The sequence below is a fragment of the Chlamydomonas reinhardtii genome, chromosome 6, assembly GCF_000002595.2.
Source record: "Chlamydomonas reinhardtii strain CC-503 cw92 mt+ chromosome 6, whole genome shotgun sequence".
NCBI lineage: Eukaryota > Viridiplantae > Chlorophyta > Chlorophyceae > Chlamydomonadales > Chlamydomonadaceae > Chlamydomonas > Chlamydomonas reinhardtii.
In genome coordinates this window covers 101,288-120,205 of record NC_057009.1, presented here as the reverse complement: position 1 = coordinate 120,205, position 18,918 = coordinate 101,288, and the positions used below count along the sequence as shown (strand labels likewise).

The following is an 18,918-nucleotide window of genomic DNA, read 5'->3' as shown; positions in this document are numbered from 1 at the left end:
AAAGGACCATCGAGGAATGCACAAGGTCATTTGCATCGCTGATATTAACTAATTACACTCGACGTGACCGTGTTTGCTAACTAAACACAACGCACGAAATGATGTTTAGAGCATTCTAAAGTCAAAGTCGAGCAGGGATGGCAAGCACCGCCAAAAACGTGTTTGTCTACCCTGTAAATAGCTATGCAGGCAGAGCTGTCGCGGAGGCGTTCGCGGTAAGCGCTATCGTGATGTGCAGGGCATGTGCGGTCCCGACTCTTCCAAAATAGCTGACTGCCTTAGCGGGACAGAGAAGTGACTGCAGCTTAAAGGGGCTGCAAGTCACCTGTACCCCTGTATGTGTGCGCGCACCAGGCCGCGGGGCACTCCGTGTCGGGTGTCGCCACCGGCACGAAGGAGGTCCCGAGTTGCGTTAGCACCTTGGTGCAGGTGAGCGTTGTGGCAGGAGAGCGGGACACTGCTGCTGCTTATACCGGGCTGCCGTCATCCGGGCGGGCATCTGGGGGGGGGGGCAGCAACGGCGTGTGCTTCCTGTTGAGACAGTTGGTGTGCACCGCAGGCTGATGACGACGGCGCTGCAGTGGCTCACAAGCAGCTGCTGGGGACGGCCGATGTGGTGGTGTACGACATGCTGGGGAATGAGAAGGAATCACGGGACGCACTGGTGCACCTGGCGCAGCAGCCGGTGAGCGGGAGAGCTGGGGGCCGCGTCGCGCTATGAGATACAGACATATAGCAGTCACTCCAGGGAACCTGAGGTGCAGTTTGAGCTGAGGGTGCGGCTACCAAGCACCTCCTTCGGTCCCACCCTCGTAGCCCGTTCCCTTGCACCCTCGACCTTTGCTCCTTTGCCGTACTCGCAGTTCGGCGGGCGCGAGGTGCTGTTTGTGGGTGTATCCAGTCCGCTGGTGTGGGCCGCCACACGCCCCAACCCGGAGGCGGTGTTCTCCAGCGGCAGTGGTTTCAACATCAGCGGCATGGGCGCCGTCAACGAGTGGAGCCTGCTGGGCAACGGCAACGGCGTGGAGGGCCTGTTGAACGGCTTCGACGGCGCCGGCGGGGAGGCCGGCGAAGACGTGGACTGGTCTGCAGCTGCCGGGGGCGGAGTGGGAGTGGGTGGGGGTGACGGCGGTGTCCTGGGCGTGCGCCCCTCCGCGCCCAACGTCAACCCCTTCGCCGCCGGTAGCATGGGCTCAGACCATGGCCTGGGTATGGGCAGGTCGGACGGGGCTGGCGGCGGCGGCCGGCCCTCCACCTCCAACCTGCCCACCTTCTCGGCGCCCGACGACGTGGCGCGGCGCTGCCCTGCCGTGTCGGCGCGGGCGCTGCTGGCGCTGGAGCAGCTGGTGCTGCGGGGCAGCCGCCGCGGCCGACTGCGCACATGCGTGGTGTGTCCGGGTCTGCTGTACGGGCAGGGCGAGGACGAGGCGGGCTTCTTCAACGCATTCAAGGCCGCGTGGAGCAGGCAGTGCCTGGCGCGACCGGGCGCGCCGGCGCCCCAGCCCGGCGAGCCGGTTCCGGCTCCGCCCCGTGCATTGGTGTACGGGCGCGGCAGCAACATCCTGCCCACCCTGCATGTGGCGGACCTGGCCTCCTACGTCATGGCGCTGGCAGGGTTGGGCGGCGCAGGTGCAGGCAGCGGCCTGGGCGCAACACAGGGTCAGGGGCAGCAGACCGCCGGCGTCTCGCTTACGGGCACGCAGTCGCTGCTGCCGGGCACGCAGTCGCTGCGGCCGCAGGCCACGCCGCCACCTCCTGGCACCGCGCCGCCTGGCACCGCGGGCTCCCCCACGCGGCTGCTGGTGGGCACGGCCGGCACCGCGCCGCGCACCGCCGGCCCGCCGCCCGGCACCGCCCCCGCCCACCCTCCCCCGGGCGGCAGCTACCACCTGGTGACGGACGGCAGCCGCTACAGCCAGGTGGAGCTGGTGCGCGCCATTGTGGCAGAGCTCAGCCTTGGAGGCGCCAAGCGGCCAGCCGCTGCTGCCGGGGCTGGGGCGGAGGCGGGGGTGCAGGCGGACGAGGACGAGCATGGCCCCACCATCGAGTGAGTCAGGAACTCTGGGTTTGGATTCATGGGCAGGGCGCGGCAACCGCATTCCCAATAGCTGTGCCCTCTTGCTCTCTGCTAACCACCGCCGGCCCCGAAATCCTGTCTGTGCCCTCCTCCTGCACACGCACAGCTTCATCCCCGAATCCCAGCTGCACCTGCACTCGGCGCCGCCCTGCGACCGCATGCTGCTGGACATGGCGCTCACCACCACACCGCTGCAGCCGCCGCTGCCCGACTGGGCGCCCGCGCACCCGGGCGGCCTGCCGGCGCACGTGGCCGAGGTGACGGCCGAGTTCGCGGAGCGCCGCCGCCTCACGCCGCTGCGGCTGCTGGTGGCGGGGCCGCCGCTGTCCGGCAAGACGCACCTGGCTCGGCGCCTGGCACGCCGCTACGGGCTGGCCTACATCAGTGTGCCGCTGCTGCTGGCGGCGGCGGCCGACCCCGCGGTGGCGGCAGCGGCGGGGCTGAGCGCGGCAGTGGCGGACCCGGCGCTGCTGAAGCAGGCACAGGCAGAGGTGGCTGCGGGGCCGGGTGGCACGGCACCAGGCGGCAAGGAGTCCAAGGAGTCCAAAAAGGACGAAGGGGCGGGCGGCGGCTGGGGTGGCGGCGGCCGGGTGTCCGCCAAGACGCTGGGTGCGCTGCTGGCAGCGGCGGTTTCGGACCGGCGCTGCCCCGCTGCCTGCCGCGGCTTCGTGCTGGACGGCTACCCGCGCAGTGCAGCTCAGGCTCGTGCGGCCTTTTTTAAGCTGGAGCACGACGAGGCGTCAGCGGCGGCAGCGGCAGCAGCGGCGGCAGCTGCAGCTGCAGCGGCCGCAGCGGCAGCGCCTCTGCCCCCGCCTGGGAAGCCAGGACAGAAGGGCGCCGCGGCTGGCAAGGCAGCTGCAGCGGCGGCGCCGACAGCGGCCGCGCACGGCGCCGGCCACCCGGTCCACCCTCCCGGGGCCTGTGCTGACGTGTTTGATGTGCCGGTGGGCATGCGGCTGGTGGTGAACCCCGCCACTGCGCCCACGCACGTGCTGGAGCTTGAGCTGCCCGGCGGCGAGGAGGAACTGCGGACGCGGCTGGCGGCGCTGGAGGCGCTGGCGGAGGAGGAGGCGGCACGACTGGCGGGTGAGCTGAGGCGCAGGAGGGAGGCGGGCCCAGGGCAGTCACGAGACACTATGCTCGGCATGCGGTGAATGACGTGTTCTGACGGCAGCAACCGCAGAGTGTACTTGATGCCATCAACATTTTACATACCGTAATCTACCTTGCTTCCGGCTGGACCTTTCACTTCATTTCGTGCAGCCGAGACGAGCATCCACTCGGACGCGGGGGACAAGAAGGGTAAGGACGCCAGGAAGGGTGGCGCTGCGGACAAGGCCGGCGGCAAGTCCAAGGACGGCGCGCCGCCCCCGCCAGCCGCCAGCCCGGGCGCCGCACTGCTGGGCCACTATGCGGAGCCGGGCCTGGGCCGCCGCCTGGCCGCTTTCCGGGCGTGGCGGGCGGAGGATGCAGAGGACCTGGCCAGCCGGGTGGCGGCGGCGCAGGCGGCGTGGGAGGCGGAGAAGGCGCGGCTGGAGGCGGAGCGCGCGCGCATTGCGGCCGAGAACAGCACCCTCAAGGCCAAGCGCCGGGCGGCCAAGGCTGCAGCGGCGGCGGCTGCGGCGGGCGGGCAGCCGGGCGAGGGCATCGCGACGTCGCCCCGACCCAATGGGGTTACCATGGACCTGGATGAGTCAGCCAGTCCGGACGTGTCGCTGCGGGCTGGCGGCCCAGGAGGCCCGGCTGACGCGCCGCCCCCGCTGGTGCTGCCGCAGCACGGCGGCCTGGTGGCGCTGTGCGTGGACGGCGGGGCCGCCTTCTCCGCCGTCACCAACCCCACCCTGGAGACGGGGCCAGTCGTGACGCTGCTGCCACCGCCCTCGCAGCCGCCGCTTACCGCCGGTGTGCCCGCCACGGTGGCGGCCGCGGTGGCTGCGGCGGCGGCACAGGCGCTGGGGGCTGTGGCCGGCACACCGCTGCTGCCGCTGCCGCCGCCTCTGCTGGCACTGGAGCGGCAGGTGGAGGAGTCCGTAGGAGTGCCTCACAATTTCGACGGCTTCCCGCCGCCCGAGCCGCGGCAGTCGAGTGCGGAAGCCGCGGAGGTGGCAGAGGCGGAGGCTGCTGCGGCTGCTGCGGAGGCGCAGCGCCAGGCAGCTGAGGCGGAGGCGGCGGAGGCGCTGTCACGCACCGCTGCAGCGGCTGCAGCGGGCGCCGAGGCCTCCTACCAGCAGTACCTGCGCGGCGGTCGCGCCTCGGCCGGCCGTGCCTGGCTGATGCAGCGGGTGATGGGCGTGGTGACGGCGGCGCTGACGGAGGTGGCGGCGGCCACTGGCGGCAGCGACACGGCCCGCGCGTCTGGGCCGGCGGCGGGACCCAAGGAGGCGCTGCTGCACGTGGCGGCGGCGCTGGCGGCGGCGGCGGCAGCGGAGGAGGGCGGCTTCACCGACCCCTACCTGGATCCGCAGTACGGCATACAGCTGGAGAAGATAGAGGCCAAGGCGGCGCGAGAGAGGGCGCGGGCAGAGGCGGCGCGGGAGAAGGCGGAGAGGTGAGGAAGGCATGATGCGGCGGGCGACAGGCCTCCGGAAGGGCTGTGCAGTAACACGTGTTTCGACATGCACACCGTGTCTTGCAGCGCTGCAACCCCATTGCATACGCACCTGCCCTCCTGCTCTCTCGCACAGGGAGAACGCGGCTCGTCAGCAGCAGGCGCTCGACGAGGCGGCGGCGACAGCCAGTGCGGCGACGTGACCCAGTGGTGCTGAGGGGGTGCTGCTGTACGTGCGTGCATTCGTGGTGATTATACTTGCGTGTGTGCGTGGAATGAGGGTGCGGGTATGTGTGCGTGTGTGTGGGGGGGGGGCGGGTGTGCCTGAGGGTCACACAGTGAAGGTCATACCATGCGTACGGCCGGCAGTCTATCCCGTGCCTACTTGCAGCTGCATATGCGAGGAGTTGTGCAACGACAAGCTGGAAACGGCTGCACGTATGATTGGATAGTGATTGTACCTTTGCGCGGTATTGCCACAGCCAACGGGAGACTATCGACGCATGTGCATGCTGATGCCGACGGAATGTAAGGACGATTACACAGCGCTGCCATGTGCGCGGCGCCCCAATTATGTGCATGCCACCCTCGTGGCCTCGTCAGCTGCTATGAATCTCGGGTACAGTCTTTCACCGGCGAGTGTCTATCAAACTACCACCCTGATGCCACCACACACATGGCCTCGTGCTCGATTCTCGAGGCAAGTCTGCCCAAGCCGTAAGCGCATGCTCGGACACAACAAGATATGTGGTTCCCCGCAAGGGAAAAGTGGGCTGAGCCCACGCCACGTCGCCACGTCTCAAATCTGAAGACGCAAGCGTCTACCTCATCTCCCGGACATAGCCGGGGTCGGTTCGTACAGGCACGGCCCGCAATCATGTGTCCAGCCACGTCCCCGCTGTCAAGCACAAGCATAGCCAGCAATCAACCAAACAGCAGGAAATCTTCTAGCCACAACACTCCTCACTGCTGCGGCCTAACACTGCGCGGTGCTATGCTCGCCAGCAAAGACCGTAACTAGACACCGGCTGGCCTCAACCTGCGCGCCGGCGGCGCTTCTCGGGCGGCGCCGCGCTGTCCTCCTCCACGTGGCCTTGCTCGCCTCCTCCGCTACGCACATGCACGCCGCAACTGCTGGGCACAGGGCCGCTGCCGCCGCGAGGCCCTGTGCACCACCACCACCATCGCCGCCGCCGCCACCGCGGCGCAGGGCCGCAGGCTGCGCTCTACCAAGCAGCATCTCTATCAGCGCGTGCCGCATGTTCGTCGCAGAGTTGGCGTCGCGGCCCTGCGATGCAATGTTCAATCGGACGGCACCTGAGCCTGTCTGATACGGTGATACCTGACCCGGCCCCCCGAACCAGACTAAATCTGTGCCAGGCTTACCCACACAGTCCCGCAGTGTTGGCACGCTTGGACATCGCGGGCACGCGAGCCCCCAAACGGAATCACTACTTGCAGGCAGCGCTGCCCGTTACCGAGCAGACGCTGTCCACACTTTGCGCACACCAGCATTCACGCATTTCATATGCAGCTGATTACTTGCGCCCTATACCGGCCCCTGCGAAGTCCTTATGAGCACATGCGTACCTGGCTGGTGTAGTACTCGTCCACGTACACCACCAGGTGCGTGTACTTGTCCACCAGCAGGCGCAGCAGCGCCCGGTTTGGACCTCTGCCTGACCTGCGGACGCAACCTCCGTAGCCAGTGTCGGCGTTGCCCCAGCCGACAATGACCAAGCCGTCTGATTCAAGGAGAGTCCCGCACCCGCACCGTACACGGAAGCGCTGGTTGCGGTCGTGGGGTCAGTACCATACGTAACTGCGGCTCTCACATGTTAAGCCAGTTGGTGGGCGGCAGACACAGACACAAACAAGTGTAGTCCAGTATGACTTTCCTCTTAATTCTGCGCCTCGGGCTCTTTACCTCGCAACGAGTCGCCACAGTCGCCAGTCAATTGTCCATGGACGCGCAAGGTCAGACACAATAACACCATGCGCGGGGCGCAGACATTACGCACGAACCATTCTTATGATCGAACGTCAGTACGCCACAACAGTAGTACGGGTACCGCGGTCTATTCATCTTCGCCTGGTCTCGGGGTTAATCAGGGTCCTCAGGCCCTCCGCCTCGTGCAGGCGCCGCGGTGGTGACCGGGTGGGTGACCGGCTGGGTGACCGATGCCCCACATCCCGTGAGCATGCTCATTTACGCTCACAATCTACCCAACTATAGACCACCCCACCGCCACAAAAGGACACACGTGCCCTTCATCAAACACACACCATGTGGCAATACCTACGAGCAATACCCCTTATCCGCACCAAAGCTACAGTGTATGACACGTGCCCTTGCAGGCACAGCGTCAGTCAGCGCCGCGCACAGCATGAAATGCTGCTGCCGGCTCCTGCTTAGTCACAGTCCCACAGTCGCGCAGTAGCAGTCACTACGGCATGGGAGTCCTCATGTCGTAGTCATGGTCATAGCGCCACGCTGCTGGTCTCAAACCGCACCATTTGCACGCCGGTGCGCCGCCCACCGTCTCCCAGCAGCAGCACCACATAGCTGGTGCCCGGCAGCAGCCGCGGACAGCGCTGGCAGCGCCGTGTGCGGAAGCGCGCCCCCGACCAACTGGGCAGCGCCGACGTCTCGTTCAACTGCAGCCCAAAGTTGGACACGCACTCGGCAGCCATTGCGGCAGCGGTGGAGCTGGCCGCCGCCGCCAGCCGCTCCGCTAGCTCAGTCGCCGCACTGCTGTTGTACGTGGCAGCAAACGTCACCGCCGCGCCGGTGCTGGTGAGGCTGACAGGCAGCAGCTCGGGGCGGCCGGCCAGTGTGATGGAGTAGTTGGTGTTCTTGGATGATATGTCCACAACCCCGCACGCCACCGCGTACGGCAGCAGCGGCGAGTCATCCCCGCCGTCCGCCGCCACAGCAACCAGGTCATTGGGCTCCAGCGACCGAAGGTCCAGCCGCCGCAGCGATGAGCTCTCCGCCAGGCTACGCCCCCGCCGCCGCCCCATAGAGTGAGGCCACATGTGGTACGGCTGTTGTGGGAGGAGGGCTGGATGCAGCTGGTGCTCGTGTGAGGGCGGGTGCTGGCCCCGCAGCTGCCGGCGGTTGAGGTAGTGCGGCCCACCGCCGCTGTGCCTCCCAAGCTGCGCTATGAGCGGACCGTCGCCACCTCTCCCCTGCACCCGTTCCTCCGCGCCATCCCACTGGTCGTAGTCCCTTCGGGTCCCCAACCCGGCCTCCACGTGCTCGGCCCACCAGCCCCCGCTAGCGTAGCTCGCGGACTCGTCCAAATGCCGCCGCCGCCTGTAACGCAGCGGGAAACGGCTCAGTAGCTTGCAGGCACCACACGGCCTAGACGTGCCACATTATGATGTGCACGCCGCGGCCCCACGAAGCAGTAACAGAATCCCCCGAGAACTACGCTGGCACTGCAACACGTGCCCCTACCCGACGTCATCCACCCACCTGCCCGAGCTGCTGCTGGTGGCTGCCGCGGCACTGGGTCCCCCGCTGGTGGCGGCCTCGGGCACCACCACGTAGTACACCAGCCCCGCCCGGTTCAGCGACAGCGTGACCGTGGCGCCGGAGGAGCTGCTGTTGGCCACTGCCGGCTCCGACATGGTGGTCTTGCTGAGGTTGTCCCAGGGCACCAGCAGCCCCACCAGCAGCCCCACCGCCAGCAAGAACACCAGCAGCCACGCTAGCGCCAGCCACATGGTGCGCCGCGTGCTCCAAGACTCCAGCCACGTCGCGTAAAACCTTGGCAGTGGGAGGCGGGCAGCGGGGAGGGCTGGGCGCACAAATGCAAGGTGGAGACCGGGCAATGCTGCATAACAGGTGCAGGATTACAGTGCAGTTTTGCACGTCGGACTCCCCTTGTTGCAGTATTGCTGTAAAGGCAACATTTGGGGATCAAGCATTCTCGGCTGGGGAGAACTATAGCGCTTTACCATGGCCCTACGTCCGGCTGATGTTAAATTAGTTATATTTCCACCTCCTTGCACCCACCTCCACATCGGGTGTCCCGGGTGTAGGTGGTAGGGCAGAAACAGAATGTATGCGGGCCGGCTCCACTTGCGGCCCGATGGCGACCCCATCACGCTGCTGGCCTTGCTGCCGGACCCACCACCTGTGTTCCACATGCGCGTGCGCCGGCTGCCCAAGGCCTGCAGCGCTCGGGGCGGGCTGGCGGACGAGTCGCCGTCCTCCTCCAGCGCCCCGCCACCCGGACCGCCGGCCAGCCGCACGCGGCCGCGTTCAGGCCGCCCGCTGCCACCGCCGCCTCCACCTGCGACGCCCCGCCCCACAACCCGGCTGTTGACATCAGCGTCGCCATCACCATCCATCTGCACGCCAACACTGGCCATCTCCACGCGGCTTCTGCTGGAAGGACCGGTGGCGCCCGTCGCCCGCGCTGCCGCCATGGCCGCTGCTGCCGCCACCGCGCTGGCCTCCCTGTCCCTCTCCGCAACCTGCAGCGCGTGCCGAGCGCTGTTCGCCTCGCTCGCCAACTTCTGCGCCTCAGCCCGCTGCACTTCCAACGCCCCCAGCAACTGCCGTATCTCCAGCTGATCTTGTTCATGTAGCTCCTTGAACACCTGTCAGAAGCAAAAGCAACAGACACATGTGAGAGCGCGGCAAGAGCCGAGGGCCGTAGAGGCACCAGGAAAGGTTGGCGCTCTCAGAGGCAACCAACCTATGCCCGCATGCGCTGAGGGGACATGCCCCGCTCCGCCCACACTTGCACGCACTGCTAAGCCAACCCTCACCTGATACAAATTGTCCATGTGCGCGGCGAATGCCGAGTACATCGGGTCACCCCGATTCGAGCGGATGGAGTCTAGCAGCGCCGTAACCTCATGCTGAAGAGTAGGACAGGGTTGTGATTGGCATGAGGTTGTTGCCTTTGGTCAGGGTGTGTCATGGATCGTTGTACGGGCTCAGGTCACACGGCCGTGCGTGGCGGCCCCTGCAGTGACCCCTCGTCCCTCGCCCTGGGCAGGTCGCTGTGTTATGCTGTGTGTGCCGGCGTTGGGCACATAGGCGCATCACCGTATCTGGCCTATGAACTAACCTCCTTTCTTGCGCGGCCGTCTTGCCAGGAAGGTTCGCGCCCATGCCCCGGCCCTCCAGCGGGCGGTATGCCTGCACAGATTGCAAGAGTCTTTGAGTTTCAGTGCTGTGACATAATCGGAGTCCATGGTCCCTCACCGTTTGCAAGGGAAGCATGGACCGCGTTCTCCTGCTGAAAGAGTGGATTTGTCGCGAAGGATGACATTGTGAATATAGTTCACTTGGCTAGCTATTCCTCCCGGCATTAGTTAACGAACAGTGAGACATGTGCCCTCCATGTATCTCCCAGCCGCGCCAGGCTTCACCCCGGTGCATTTCATTTCATAAAGATGACACATTGTGCCGATGGGGCCAGTCACGGGTGGATGAGCTCCTAAACGCGGTAGACGCTTGTCGCTTGTGGAACTGCCACAGTGCCAGTCAGTGCCAGTGCGCTTAGGGTCCACGTCTAGCTGTTTGGTGCAACATGTAACATCGATGAGGCAGAAACTCGCAGGAGAGTATAGTGCTTCGCCGGTCACACCCATCTTGCAGACCGGCGGAGTAATAGATGCGGAATGAACCCGACTCCACGACTCCACCTGACTCCACGCATCTACTTCGCCTGCACTCAAACGACGCACCATACACTTTGTGTGCCCGGGGCAGGCCAGGCGACGCCCCCTGCTTCCACTCGTACCCAGCGTCACCCCGTCACGGCCGTGTCCACTCCCACCAATCTAGCAGCATCGCTCGAGAAAGGTGAGGTGCAGCGCAAAGGCGAGAGAGATGCTTTGCAATTGACTACAATGACTGACACTGCGCTATTGCTCTATCGCTTCAGCTGCAACTCCAGCGAGGATCAACTCGGCCCACATGCCTATGCCGCCTACAAAATGTCCCGTTGATAAGTCATTGTAACACTTCCAGTTCAATCATCTCACTGCCTGCAGCATCACACGCACTTCATTCGTTCAGACAGTCAACGCACACGCTGCCAATCAGCTGCGCTGCGAGAAGAACCAGGACCCGGTTGACGAGGCCTGACCACCTTGCGCCCGGCGCTCCTGTTGGGAGCCATCATCCATCTGCGCAGCTGTGCTGGCAGAGGTCGTGCTCTCAGCGGCGTCCGAGGACCGCGCCCCAGCACCTCGCGCCCCTGGCCCCGTTTGCCCCGCTCCAGAGCGCGCCATGCCCGCCTCGCCTTTCCCTGATGAGCTGGTGTCCACGTCCTTGGCATGCAAAGTCAGGCCCATGCCCAGCAAGTGCCGGCCGTCCTGAGAAGAGCGCACGCTTATTTTCAGCGTGTTGGGACGCGGCTGCGCACCACCCATGGCAGCCGTCTTGCCGCCCGCCTCCATACCCCCGGCCCCCCGGTCAATCAGAACCTGCGATGGCAACCGCCCACTCAATTTTACGACAGATGGCATCCATCCCACATTGCGGCGGCGCAGATTGGGGTGCAAGGCGCGGAAAGATAGGCCAGGCCGCTGCAGATTCCCCTTCCGGCTGTTTCGGCAAATCCCGCACCTCGACCGCTCCACTTGAATCCCGTCTCACCTCTTCCAGCTCCAGCTCCCCGCCATCCACGTCGTCAAAAGCTGATAGCGCCGAGCCACCAATGAAGTCTGACATGGGCCGCCGCGTGGTCCAGCGACGGTACATGGTGTAGAACACGAGGGGCACTGTGTACCAGGCGATCACCACATCCACCGTGTAGTGCTTGCGGCTGGCCACGATAAGGATGGAGATGATGACACCCATCAACCAGGACAGTGCCTTCATGAACGCCAGGGAGCCATACTCGTTGTAGGCCAGGATACCTGAAGGAGGCAGCAGGATGCGTAGCAGAGAGGAATGAGCGGGGCGAGAGGGTGTGAGAGGCAAAGTGAAGACTGCAGCGTGCACTATGGCTGGCAAAGAGAGCAGCACATGTACACCATACGCGGAACCGTACGCGCTTGCAAACGATTCAAAGGCGTAAGGCACACGCACCAGTGAGCATGAAAGTGGTGTGGGACGAAAAGATCAGGTCACCACAGCTCTTGGACATCTGGCGGCCCACATCAATGAACACGTGCCCTGTCCAGTGCGAGGGCCACTCGCGCCGCGCGGTTGGCTCGCTGGCACGGCAGTGGAAGCTGGGGCCGGGCAGCTGCGTGACCGAGAAAGTGACGATACGAAGCGCCTGGCACACTGTGAAGGGCGCACACGTACGGTACGGGGGGAAGCGTCACAGCGCGCCTACGGTACCCTGCAGCCCCTACCCTGTGCCTGCCCCTCTCTCACTTGCGTCTTGCCACTGAACAGCAGCACTGCACAGAGCCCGCTGAACTCACCCACGAGGACCATGAGCAGGCGCGACCACATCACGGCAGTGTAAAACCGTTTGCGCTGGGTCACGAACGGGGTGAACGTCCACAACACGAACGTCGCGAAGGCAATGCCGAAGATCGTCTCACTAACCCAGTGCTGCTCCGGCCCAAGCTCCTGTGTCGAATAAGTGAGTAGCGGCCGCTCAGAAGTCATTGATGAGTGGTTGCGCCCATCAGACCATGCCGCGAAGGTGCGTGCTGGAGCTAGACCTGAGCTGACCGCTACCCTAAACGTACCGGCGTCAGGTCAAAACCAACGTCGTGCAGCGGCTCCTCCTGGGGCTGGTGCATTCGGTGGGCGAGCTGCGTGAAGATACCGTGCACATACTGCATGATGAGCCCGAAAAGCAAAATCCGCCAGCGCTGCTTGAGCAGCGGCCACTGCAGAACCGAGGGGGAAGCCAGGGCGGAGAGCGTTAGAGCGGGCATGCGGGGAGTGGGGGTCAACAAGAACGCGGACCGGTCTGCAGCTCACCTCGACGACCACTTCCAAGCGAATACGACGCCATAGCTCCAGCGTCAACCTTGAAAGGGCAGAGCAGCTCTCCTTGGCTTGAGATGCGAAGCCATACCGCGGCGACGCCGCACGGCCATCTTCTACGCTTGTTGCATCTGCTTTGGGCGTGCTCGGCGCCTTTTCCTCCATTCTTTTCAGGGGTGGCCCTCAAGTAATGCGCGGCACAATTCTAAAGCCAACTGGAGGAGTGGCAACACCTTGGTTTGGTAAGATTTACAACATGCAGATGCACTTGTTTAGTTTGCCACTGCTTGAGAGAGGGCATCGTCTGGGAACTTGAGAAGGTTCAAAACACAGCATGGGCAAATGACTTCGCGGAGCCGGCAGCAATTACGGTCTTTATACTGTATGTGCAGATATTCCGTTTTCTAGGTAGCTACGTAAGTAATACAAATGGCGACTGTCCAAAAGGACAAGAAGGCTGGACCGCCGGTGGCTGCCCTTGCTGCCGTGGGAGTGCTTGCCGTCGCTGGTCTGGGCGCCGCTGCCGCTTTACTGCTTTCTGGCAAGGGATCTAGCAATGCAAAGCCTGCCGTCAGCAAAGCGAAGAAGCAAGTCCTCACAAAGTCTGCCAGCCGCTCTGGCAACGCTCCGACGCCGCGGGTGCGTGTTCAATTGTAATAGTTCCATGATCTGGGCCTGATGACACGCGACCCAATCCGTGGTTGTCACTTCAACCGGCACGTCCGCCCCGCCATCCAATGCACGATGCACCACAGAAGTCGCTGTCCAAGCCCGCTGCCGGAACTCCCACACGTGCGGCCGCGGCGAGCACAGCGTCACCCCGCATGGCACCCGCTTCCACCCCGTCTGCTCGTGCTGGACTCCCAACGGCTTCCCCAACGAAGTCGGTGCCGGCAGCTGCACCCGTCGCTGCACCACCAGTCACTGCGCCTCCGGCGCCCGCACCCGCTGCTGCCGCTGCCCCGGTGACTGCAATCAGCCGCAGTGCCCCTGTGCCCGAGGCTGCCACTGTCGCTGCTGCCCCCGCAGCGGCGGCTGCAGTGGCGAAGCCTGCTGCGAACGGCCCGGCGGTGATGGAGCGCAGTGCACCAGCACCGGCTGCCTCTAGCGCGGCTGCGGCTGAGAAGGCCGCGGCTGAGAAGGCGGCCGCGGAGAAGGCTGCGGCTGATAATGCGGCCGCGGAGAAGGCTGCGGCTGAGAAGGCGGCTGCGGAGAAGGCGGCTGCGGAGAAGGCGGCTGCGGAGAAGGCTGCGGCTGACAAGGCTGCGGCTGAGAAGGCGGCCGCGGAGAAGGCTGCGGCTGAGAAGGCGGCCGCGGAGAAGGCTGCGGCTGAGAAGGCTGCGGCTGAGAAGGCTGCGGCTGAGAAGGCTGCGGCTGAGAAGGCTGCGGCTGAGAAGGCTGCGGCTGAGAAGGCTGCGGCTGAGAAGGCGGCAGCGGAGAAGGCTGCGGCTGAGAAGGCTGCGGCTGACAAGGCTGCGGCTGAGAAGGCAGCGGCTGAGATGGCTGCGGCTGAGAAGGCAGCGGCTGAGAAGGCTGCGGCTGAGAAGGCTGCGGCTGAGAAGGCGGCCGCAGAGCAGGCTGCGGCTGAGAAGGCTGCGGCTGAGAAGGCGGCAGCGGAGAAGGCGGCAGCGGAGAAGGCTGCGGCTGACAAGGGTACGGCCGACAAGGCGGTAGCCGACGAGGCGGCCGCTGACAAGGCGACAGCGGAGCAGGCGGCAGCGGAGAAGGCGGCAGCGGAGAAGGCTGCAGCAGAGAAGGCTGCAGCAGAGAAGGCGGCAGCAGAGAAGGCGACAGCGGAGAAGGCGGCAGCAGAGAAGGCGGCCGCTGATAAGGTGGCAGCGGAGAAGGCGGCAGCGGAGCAGGCAGTCGCGGCGACGAAGGCGGCTACCGATAAGGCGGCTGCCGACAAGGCGGCAGCGGAGAAGGGGAAGGCAACGGAACAGAAGAGCAGGGTGGGTTTGCCGCACGTGAGCGTCCGTGGAACTGAAGTGCCTTATTGGGTCAGCTTGTCGCGTCACTTTCAGCACCCTGAGTTTGCGGCCTTACTGAACCATTCCATCATTAACAGGCTGCCCCGGCTGCCGCTGCCACCGCGGCTGCGGACGACGAGCTGGTGGCCTCTGCGCTGGCGGTGGAGGTGGACGAGGCGCCGGCAGCCCATGGAGATACCGCAGTGGCGGAGGCGGAGGCGGATGCCGAGGCGGTGGTGGAGGGCGAGGCGGAAGCTCAGACGGAGGCTGAGGCCGAGGTGTGGGAAGCGAAAGACTAGGTGGTAGCAAGGCAGGTTGGAGCTGTGGCTGCCTCGATGGCCCCTTGTCGCCTCAATTGTCCCACCAGCTGCCACCCTGCGCTGCCCTTCCCCGCGTCCTATCCCTGTACCCCAGGCGGAGCAGCTGCTTGTGGCCGCCACCACGGCCTGGAATGTGCAGGGCAACCGGGTGGTGGGAGTGAAGCACGCGCGCAAGGCGCTGGATGTGCTCAAGGCCGGGCCGCACAAGGCCAAAGTAAGGGCATGGGCGGCGGGTGCATTGCCGCGCAGCATATGGGTTGTCGTCTGGTGTTGCGAGTGGGCAGCTAGTGTACCAGTGCGGACACACATGAGCGTTGCAGACAAGGAAGATGTGCGCATGTTGACCTATATGGTCCCGCTGCCCACATTCACCTCACCAACTCCACCTCGGCCTCCCCCCTCCCACCAGTTCCGCTCCGAGGTGGCCTCGTCCCTGGCCGACATGCTGTACGCGCTCAACCGCTGGGACGAGGCGCTGGAGGCGGTGGGCGAGGCCATGACGGCGGCGCGCGAGGCGCACGAATGGGCGCTGGCCGTTAAGCTCAGCAACAACATGGGCGCTGTGTACAAGAAGCTGGGCAGGTGGGGTGGGTGGTGCGCCGTGTGACAAAGGATGGGGCGAGGGGCCGGGGGCTACCTTCAGGTTTTGTGACGGTGGTGGTACCTCCTGCCATGCGACGTCGCTAGGGCGGTTCGCTGTTCTTGCAGGAGAGCCTATGTGGCTGGCGCATATGGGAAAGCCGTCCCGCGGGCGCAATTGTGAACACACGCTTGGCCCCTTCCGCGCTCGCTCGCTGCCCTTCCGTCCCCTCCTCCCTCTCAGGGCCGCTGATGCCGAGGCCCTGCACCGCGACTGCTACCAGCTGGCGGTGCGCGAGCTGGGCGTGGCGCACCCGTTGGCGCTGCTGGCGCGCTCCAACTTGACGGAGGCGCTCATGCGGCTGAGCGCCGCCTCACCCGCGGCTGGCCAGGAGGGTGCGGCCGAGCAGCAGCCGGCGGCCGCGGCGGAGGGCGGCGGCAAGGACAGTGCGGAGGACAAGGCGGCCCGCAACGAGGCCCGTGTGCTGCTCAAGGTGCGGGAGCGGTGCAGTGCGAGTGGAAGGGGGATCTGTGGCTGTGGCTTCCGCTCTGGCGGCTTCTTGGGCCACAGCCATCCCCGTCTTGGTCTAGGTTTCTCCACCGCCCAACACGTGTTAAGAAAGCCCGCCCAGACGACGCCTTACTTACCAATACCTACCGATTTCACCGAGCGTTGCGTTGCGACCCAGGTAGTCATACTTACCCGCGATAAGCCTGGCACCCCACGGGCGACCATTCGGCCTGACCCCGTGATGCACCTGTATGCGTCCATACTCCGCACCCTGGGCGCGCTAAACAACGGTTACCCAGCACGCCTAGTTCCCTGGTTCCCGCCCGCTGGGCGTAGTCGAGCTCACCTACAGGCAGTCGTGGAAGCATGGGCATAGGGCGGCAGCGAGGAAGTGTCACGGACAGGCAAATGGCAAAGCCGACAAGTGGGGCGGCGTGCAGCGGACAAGCTAGGTATCACGCGTTCGAAAGCCCGCCCACTAAGTATAACATAACCAAGAGACGCGGGCGAGTTAGCGGTGGCGCGGCGACTAAACGGGGTTAGGGCTGCATGGGGGACGTGGCGGGCGGCGGTTACAGCGGCTGAAAACGTTTCAGTAATAGGCTCCGGTGCGTGTGTGTGCATGCGTCGCCATGGGCTGGCGGGAGCTGGCCTCCCGCTCCCCACTCCATGGCGGCACATGGCGGCACCGAGGCTAGGCATGCCCGCGGCCGCAGTGGCCGCGTCGGTGGTGGGGACAGGCGTGGGGGGCGGGACAGGCAGGGTGGCAGACCGCGGCGTTACAGCGGCGCGCGACGCCGACAACGCGAGACCCGGCGCCAGGGCGCAACGACCAGGCCCCCGCGCCCGGAAACATGCCCTAGAAAGCACACCCCCACAAGCAGCAGACCCAGCCCGCTGGGCGCGACGACCAAGCTACCGCGAGAGGAGACACCCCCACAGTCACGCGGGAACCCCAAACGAATCTACTTATGGCACGGGGACCGGCCACGTCACCAACCCAACAGTCTGGCCCGCACGCGTACGCACACGCGTACGCACACGTGTGTGCCCAACACGTGTATGTGTGTGTGCATGTCTGTGACCCAGGACGCACTGGCTCAGCTGGAGGCGGAGGCATCGACGCAGGAGGCCACAGTGGCTGCGGGGCCCAGCGCGGCCGAGGCGGCGGCCGAGGCGGCCAGCCAGGTGGGGCTGCAGCGGGGGCCAGGCTAGGCGAGAGGCCAGTTGCTGCAGGCGAGCTTGTAGCATTGGTTTACCTGACCCTGCGCTCGCATGACTGGCCTGTCTCCTGCAGCCTGCCGCATCGGACTCCGCGCCTAAGCCCAACCCCGGCGAGACGCCCGCCGCGGCTCTGCTGCGGCGCACTCGCACCGCCATCATGCGGACATACATCGAGCTGGGCCGGCTGGAGATGGTGGCGGGCGAGGACAAGGTGGCCGCCGAGGCCGCCTACCGCTCCGCTCTGGTGCTGTGCGAGACCGTGTACGGCGCCGACAGCCGTGAGAGCCAGGGCCCGGCCTTCAGCCTAGCCAACTGCCTGCGCAGCATTGACAAGAAGGGTGAGCGCAAGCCGAGACCAGGGCCGGTGCGAAGGGTCTGTGGCACCAGGGGGATCATCTACAACAGTAGTCCGGTGTGCGGCACCTGCTCGCCTCTTCTCTGTACACCGTCGGCGCTTGACACTTGTGATCAATACAATTCCATCGTTCATGGACCGCTATGCCCTCCCACGCCCCCCACCCCAGACGAGGCCAAGGCTCTGTACGAGAAGCTGTACGCGGCCATCCAGGCGCGCAACGGCCAGGGCGAGGAGACCGCCGTGCACCTGGGCCGATACCTGGCGGACATGGCGGAGGAGGTGCGGCTGGGCAGCAGGCGTGGTAGACTACGAGGAATGTCGCTGAGGACCCATATGTTCATAACGGGAATGCGATCGCACGCGCGAGCAGAGGTTCTGGGTGGAGGGGTCTCGGCATGCAACTGGGCTCTCCCCAGCCTCTGTCAGTGAGCAACCAGCGAACCCTGCTGCTCATGCCCTTCCTATGCTCACGCGGTCACGCCAATTGCCTCCGTCCTTGTAGGCTGGCGACTGGGCGGCGGTGGACAAGTACGCCTCCTCGGCGCTGAACTCCATGACGCTGCTCATCGGCACCAAGGCGCACCCCGTGCTGGAGTCGTTTGTGCAAGCCGCCTGCCGCGCAAAAGTCAACAACGGCGACGCGGCCGGCGCAGAGACCCTGCGCCGCCAGTTTCTCAGCGCCATGCTGCGGCTACAGCAGCAGGCGCAGCGCACCGGCCGCGGCATGGGCGCGCCGTCTGGAGCCGTGCCTGCCGCAGCGGGCCGCGGCAAGAAGGGCCGCAAGTAGTGCGATTGGTGTACTAACCTACAGTTGGTTTCGGGCGACTTTGCAGTATACGTGTCTAGTTACATTGTAGCTGTGGACGCGTATCAGGAGAGGCCAACGCGCTCCACGTGTGGGCGACAGACGGCGAGAGCAGGCGCGAGCAGGCGAGGTGCAATAGGCGAAGGAGTGTGCGATGGGCGTGTGATGGGACAGGGTTCAGGCAGGTTGGCGAGGTCCCATAGGGTGCAGCTGACGCCCATACCCCAAGCAGACAGCAAACAGTTTGCAGCGGCAGAGCAGGAGTGCATGGCTGGTCGAACGCCGGAGTTACTGTACCGACACGTTGCTGGCTGGCTGGAAGTTTGCTGATGCGCATTCCTCACGCTCCGGGCGCCCGGCGATAGCACCACACAGACACACCGCAACGCCACACTCGCTGCGTGTCTGGACCTACGGGGACTGTTCAGGTCGTCTAGATGGTCGCCACGCGGCTGCTCGTAGAAGGCTAAGTGCTTAGCAAGGCGGGACAGTGTGCGATGGGCCAGTGTTCAGGATCCGCCTTTTACAGTGCCATGCCTTGCCCGCAAACCCGGACCTCAGCACTTAGCCTTCTACGAGCAGCCGCGTGGCGACCATCTAGA

The 18,918-nt window shown here is 65.3% G+C and overlaps 4 protein-coding genes across 4 annotated transcripts; 2 read left to right on the top strand and 2 right to left on the bottom strand.

Moving 5' to 3' along the window:
• Positions 1-50: 50 nt before the first annotated feature.
• Positions 51-5,166, top strand: CHLRE_06g249900v5 (uncharacterized protein). Its single transcript, XM_001696382.3, has 7 exons — positions 51-215; positions 355-429; positions 560-685; positions 864-2,047; positions 2,184-3,163; positions 3,341-4,625; positions 4,762-5,166. The coding sequence occupies exons 1-7, from the start codon at positions 138-140 to the stop codon at positions 4,826-4,828; spliced, it is 3,795 nt and encodes a 1,264-aa protein (XP_001696434.1). The 5' UTR covers positions 51-137; the 3' UTR covers positions 4,829-5,166.
• Positions 5,167-5,168: 2 nt separating this feature from the next.
• On the bottom strand, positions 5,169-9,950 carry CHLRE_06g249850v5 (uncharacterized protein). The gene is made up of 6 exons (XM_043062580.1): positions 9,853-9,950; positions 9,716-9,786; positions 9,411-9,503; positions 8,650-9,239; positions 8,107-8,400; positions 5,169-7,944 (listed from the first exon to the last, which is right to left on the bottom strand). Exons 1-6 carry the CDS (start codon positions 9,917-9,919, stop codon positions 7,107-7,109), a joined length of 1,953 nt encoding a protein of 650 aa, XP_042923286.1. The 5' UTR covers positions 9,920-9,950; the 3' UTR covers positions 5,169-7,106.
• Positions 9,951-10,028: 78 nt separating this feature from the next.
• CHLRE_06g249800v5 (uncharacterized protein) lies at positions 10,029-12,830 on the bottom strand. The gene is made up of 6 exons (XM_001696613.2): positions 12,544-12,830; positions 12,306-12,449; positions 12,033-12,183; positions 11,689-11,889; positions 11,254-11,516; positions 10,029-11,081 (listed from the first exon to the last, which is right to left on the bottom strand). The coding sequence occupies exons 1-6, from the start codon at positions 12,712-12,714 to the stop codon at positions 10,695-10,697; spliced, it is 1,317 nt and encodes a 438-aa protein (XP_001696665.2). The 5' UTR covers positions 12,715-12,830; the 3' UTR covers positions 10,029-10,694.
• A 110-nt stretch (positions 12,831-12,940) lies between these two features.
• CHLRE_06g249750v5 (uncharacterized protein) lies at positions 12,941-18,846 on the top strand. The gene is made up of 10 exons (XM_043062579.1): positions 12,941-13,188; positions 13,305-14,501; positions 14,618-14,797; positions 14,934-15,053; positions 15,249-15,421; positions 15,663-15,912; positions 17,019-17,117; positions 17,227-17,491; positions 17,678-17,790; positions 18,014-18,846. Exons 2-10 carry the CDS (start codon positions 13,374-13,376, stop codon positions 18,296-18,298), a joined length of 2,613 nt encoding a protein of 870 aa, XP_042923285.1. The 5' UTR covers positions 12,941-13,188; positions 13,305-13,373; the 3' UTR covers positions 18,299-18,846.
• Positions 18,847-18,918: the final 72 nt, after the last annotated feature.

Coding starts and splice junctions, on each gene's coding strand:
- CHLRE_06g249900v5 (XM_001696382.3), top strand. CDS start 138: ATGGCAAGCACCGCCAAAAACGTGTTTGTCTACCCTGTAAATAGCTAT. Junction 216..354: donor CTGTCGCGGAGGCGTTCGCG/GTAAGCGCTATC, acceptor TGCGCGCACCAG/GCCGCGGGGCACTCCGTGTC. Junction 686..863: donor TGCACCTGGCGCAGCAGCCG/GTGAGCGGGAGA, acceptor CCGTACTCGCAG/TTCGGCGGGCGCGAGGTGCT.
- CHLRE_06g249850v5 (XM_043062580.1), bottom strand. CDS start 9,919: ATGTCATCCTTCGCGACAAATCCACTCTTTCAGCAGGAGAACGCGGTC. Junction 9,240..9,410: donor ACATGGACAATTTGTATCAG/GTGAGGGTTGGC, acceptor TGCTTCTGACAG/GTGTTCAAGGAGCTACATGA. Junction 7,945..8,106: donor ACCAGCAGCAGCTCGGGCAG/GTGGGTGGATGA, acceptor GCTGCGTTACAG/GCGGCGGCGGCATTTGGACG.
- CHLRE_06g249800v5 (XM_001696613.2), bottom strand. CDS start 12,714: ATGGAGGAAAAGGCGCCGAGCACGCCCAAAGCAGATGCAACAAGCGTA. Junction 12,184..12,305: donor TTGGTTTTGACCTGACGCCG/GTACGTTTAGGG, acceptor TATTCGACACAG/GAGCTTGGGCCGGAGCAGCA. Junction 11,082..11,253: donor GGGAGCTGGAGCTGGAAGAG/GTGAGACGGGAT, acceptor TTGCCATCGCAG/GTTCTGATTGACCGGGGGGC.
- CHLRE_06g249750v5 (XM_043062579.1), top strand. CDS start 13,374: ATGGCACCCGCTTCCACCCCGTCTGCTCGTGCTGGACTCCCAACGGCT. Junction 17,118..17,226: donor CGGCCGAGGCGGCCAGCCAG/GTGGGGCTGCAG, acceptor TGTCTCCTGCAG/CCTGCCGCATCGGACTCCGC. Junction 17,791..18,013: donor TGGCGGACATGGCGGAGGAG/GTGCGGCTGGGC, acceptor CCGTCCTTGTAG/GCTGGCGACTGGGCGGCGGT.